The sequence below is a fragment of the Eschscholzia californica genome, unplaced genomic scaffold (genome assembly GCF_041429995.1).
Source record: "Eschscholzia californica isolate CP2 unplaced genomic scaffold, dmEscCali1.0.p SCAF_2, whole genome shotgun sequence".
NCBI lineage: Eukaryota > Viridiplantae > Streptophyta > Magnoliopsida > Ranunculales > Papaveraceae > Eschscholzia > Eschscholzia californica.
In genome coordinates, this window is record NW_028238309.1 from 42,693,108 (window position 1) to 42,697,540 (window position 4,433).

Below are 4,433 nucleotides of genomic sequence, written 5' to 3' on the forward strand. Positions count from 1 at the left end.
AATTTTAAATTTAAATGCCCGTACGAAAATGGTGCTTTCCAATTGTTATATGGGATGGAAAATTCCTGAAGTATTAGAAGGTTCCTCACTGACTAATCGTGGGTCAACAAACTCATAGTTTCACATCATTTGGTGATTAAATATTTTAATTTAATGTCCCCTCCTTCTTCTTCCTTTTGGTATAAATATGTGTTTCCTCATTAACAATTCTCACCAATTCATTCCTCAAACAAAGAGAGTAAAGAATACCAAAGAAAAGCTTTCGTATTTTTAGTTACATAAAGATTCCCCTTTCTCTAAAAATTTGCTCAACTAGCAAAAGAAATGGAAGGCTCATGTCAAAAAATGACCGTTCTTGTCACCGGAGCTTCTGGATTAACAGGACAACTTGCATACAAGAAATTGAAGGAAAGATCAGAGCAGTTTGTGGTGAGGGGTTTGGTTAGATATGAAGCAAGCAAGCAGAAGTGATGGAGGCCATCTCCTTAATGGGCCCTTCGGCCAAGAGATTAGTGGGCCTAACGGCCAGGTTGCTACATTAACGTAGTTTCCAGATTTTAGTATTTAGGGTTTCCATGTTTAGAGTCCAAGCAATCTAGGAAAGTTTCCTTAGTAGTTATCTTCTTTCTTTATTCGAGTCTATCTAGGAAAGTACAATCTCTATATAAGAGAAGTCCAGTTTGTCTTTGTTAATCAGATCAGAGAATATTATCAACCAAGTTTATTATTAATCAAGTTTATTGTTTATCGTTATTTTATCAGTTTTATTTCGTTAGTTTAGTTTATTAACAATGGTGGATTCCATTACTTTTACGCTTCCGCAACAATCTACATCAGCTGGTATTCAGAGCTTTAAAAATCTGGGAACAAAAGATGAAATTTTTTTCATGGATACATCTCTCCTTGAGTGTTGGAAAATTTTTCCACGTTTGGATTGGGATCCCTTTCGAGATTCTAAACAATTCTACGTTGATCGAAAAGATGAAGAAAAAATTAATAACGTTTCTAAAATTCCTCTCTTCGACGGTCAATACCATATAGATTTTTGGATTCAACAGATAGAGGATTGGTTCATAAATCAAGATGTACATGTCGAAGATAAGGTTTTTGTCATGGAACAACATATGTCCGAAAGAATCTATGAACAATTCAATGCAATGCAATGGAGACTCATTGACGAAGGAAAAAAATTCATAGACGATTAGACGACATTGAAAAGTATCTTCAGGTATGTTTTTCTACCCTTGGATGAATATTTGTCATATGGTGAAACACTGATTGAATCAAGTAAACAATTCTCCAACGTTACTTTGGTCACCGGGATCGATGATATTGAAGAAGTTCTTGACAAACGGAACAAAATTCTATCAATGACCGAGGAAGAAGACGAAAGTGATTTTCCTTCACGAGACATTAGTACCAAGAAGTTCATGCTCCCTCTTGTAGGAGTCTCTTTTCTCAAAGAAATAATGAACATAGGTGTAGAAGTTGATGCCCATCACCTGTTCGATATTAGGTTTCTTAGAGTTTATAAACTTCACGAAGATGAACGAGGGAAGATAATTCAAGTTATTATTGAGAAGGACAAAACAGAGAAAGTGATGAAGTGGATGATGAAATTCATAGTTAATTTTTCCATAGTGAATTATGTGGTGTTCGTGGTCTTCTTCATCAAACTAAAAGACGACGGGAGATGTCGCAATTTGTTAGAAGTTTCTTTCCTACATTTGTTTTTGCGAGATTCTTTAAAATATGAGATTTATGTCAGTGATTTGGTCCATCATTGTCTTCTTCAGATTTTCGCCAACTTTCGTGCAAAGTGGGAATTAAGGATCGCATTGTTAAGTCTCACTTGAGGGCAAGTTCGTTCTCGGACGGGGAGTATGATGGAGGCCATCTCCTTAATGGGCCCTTCGGCCAAGAGATTAGTGGGCCTAACGGCCAGGTTGCTACATTAACGTAGTTTCCAGATTTTAGTATTTAGGGTTTCCATGTTTAGAGTCCAAGCAATCTAGGAAAGTTTCCTTAGTAGTTATCTTCTTTCTTTATTCGAGTCTATCTAGGAAAGTACAATCTCTATATAAGAGAAGTCCAGTCTGTCTTTGTTAATCAGATCAGAGAATATTATCAACCAAGTTTATTATTAATCAAGTTTATTGTTTATCGTTATTTTATCAGTTTTATTTCGTTAGTTTAGTTTATTAACAATGGTGGATTCCATTACTTTTACACTTCCGCAACAATCTACATCAAGAAGCTTGGAGGAGGAGATGATATCTTCATTGGGGATATTATGGATTGTCAAACCCTAGAACATGCCATGAAAGGAATTGATGGTCTCATCATTCTCACAAGTGTTATCCCAAAGATGAAACCTACTGATGAATTTCCAGCTGAAAGTTTGGGTACTGGAAGAGCTGAAGATATGATCGATGGATCGTTTGACGGACCAATGCCCGAGTTCTATTTCGAAGAAGGACAATTCCCAGAACAAGTCGATTGGATTGGACAAAAGAATCAAATTGATACAGCTAAAGCTCTTGGAGTTAAACATGTAGTTCTAGTTGGATCGATGGGTGGATCGGATCCAAACCATTTCTTGAACAGTCTTGGAAATGGAAATATACTTATATGGAAGAGAAAAGCAGAGCAATATCTAGCTGACTCTGGTTTGGCATACACCATTATTAGAGCTGGAGGTTTGGATAACAAAGAAGGTGGGATAAGAGAGTTGTTGGTAGGGAAAGACGATCTTCTTCTTCCAACTGAGAATGGATATATTGCTAGAGCTGATGTTGCTGAAGCTTGTGTTCAAGCTCTTCAATTTGAGAATGTCAAATTCAAAGCATTTGATTTGGGATCAAAACCAGAGGGAAATGGTGAACCTACAAAGGATTTCGGTGCTCTTTTCGCCCCTATTTCCGATCGTTTCTAAGAACCATTTCAAGAGATACTCAGTTTATAATCTCTTTTTATACATTTTCTTGTTTGAGTGATTTTAGCTTGTTTATTTTTTTGTAATCTCTGTTTGTTTGTATTGAAATATGAATCAATAAAAGATTTGTTGTTTTTGTTTGAATTGGATAAATTGTAAATATTATGCGAGTGTGACATTTATTCAACTTTGAGGACTACCCTAACTAACAAGTAACATCCTTGTAGTTTGAATTTTTCCTTAAAGACCCACAGTTCTAGTGACCATGGCTCAAACTGTTACAAATAGATAATTCAACAGTCAAAACCGTGACAAAAGAGCAGGCATTGAAGTAACTTGGTAATACATTTACAATATTGAAGTAACTTGGTAATACATTTACAATGAGTTTTTCTTGGTTTCACCAATTGTTTTGTCACAGTCTAACCCTAAGAAAATAGACATGACAAAACATAGGGTTATTTTGCGAAAGAGTCGTACATAAGTACTGTGTTTTACGAAAGGATGATGACCGTTTATTATTTTGCGAAGGGGTCGTGGACTAGGATTGACCGTTAAATAAATCTTAGACTTAACTTAATGTTAGATGAAAAGTTAACGCCGTTATGTAGATGTAACATTGTTACCTCAAATAAATCCGATCGTTGCTATTCTTCCACATGGATGGCTAAAATCTATTGGCTAAAATCTTAATGTATGTGGAATGTGTACATTATGTTATTTACTTGCATGGAGCCATCAAACATAAAAAATCGCATGTTGTACATTTTAGATGATTGCACCGGAAGTGACTACAATGTATTGTTGTGCACTAAAATGACCAACGTATCCACCATTTTAATGGGATCATTTTGGTTGATCTAACAATTTAGAAGAAATTCGAAGTTGCTTGAATTCTTAATAGAAGTAGCTAAAAAATTCTAGAAAAATAATAGTGAATGTCATAATTTGTTACTTTCACGAAGTAGTGTCAAAATCGTATAAAGTTTACTTAAGGTGGGCAATACGTGGATAACCAATTTTTTTATATGGACAACTATTTTCGGGTCCGGTGCTAGTCAATTATAATTGACTTTGATTTAATAAGGGGACAACTCTAGAAGGACTTGAATATTAATACTAATTAGTGTGAAGATTATTAACAATTACAATAGTTAAAAATAAAAACCTAATTATCTTTCATATTCGTCATCTTCTTCTTATTTTTAATCGTCATTCAAAAACCAATCAGAACACGAGGGGTTTTTGTTTGAGTAGAAATTTTTAGTTTAAGAGATGTCGTGGTTGCCGGAGTTTTTTTTTTTTTTTTCTGATAGAGATAATTAAGGTTAGGTTTTGAAATTAAGAAATGGCGGTGGCAGCAGATCCAAATCATCAAGAACCATCATCTTCATCATCATCAAATAAAGAAGAAGAAACGGTTAAAATTACGTTCACAAAAAGAGGATAATGCTTTTGGTTACCTTGTCTCGGATCAATCGATCATCACAGCGTCGGA

General features: G+C 34.9%; 1 protein-coding gene across 1 annotated transcript; it reads left to right on the plus strand.

The window, feature by feature from the left end:
* The first annotated feature begins 255 nt into the window (after window positions 1–255).
* LOC147558082 (sanguinarine reductase-like) lies at window positions 256–3,001 on the plus strand. The gene is made up of 3 exons (XM_086659631.1): window positions 256–467; window position 909; window positions 2,258–3,001. Exons 1-3 carry the CDS (start codon window positions 325–327, stop codon window positions 2,933–2,935), a joined length of 822 nt encoding a protein of 273 aa, XP_086515757.1. The 5' UTR covers window positions 256–324; the 3' UTR covers window positions 2,936–3,001.
* Window positions 3,002–4,433: the final 1,432 nt, after the last annotated feature.

What these genes read in the sequence shown, in the direction of transcription:
- LOC147558082 (XM_086659631.1), top strand. Translation starts at nt 325, where the DNA reads ATGGAAGGCTCATGTCAAAAAATGACCGTTCTTGTCACCGGAGCTTCT.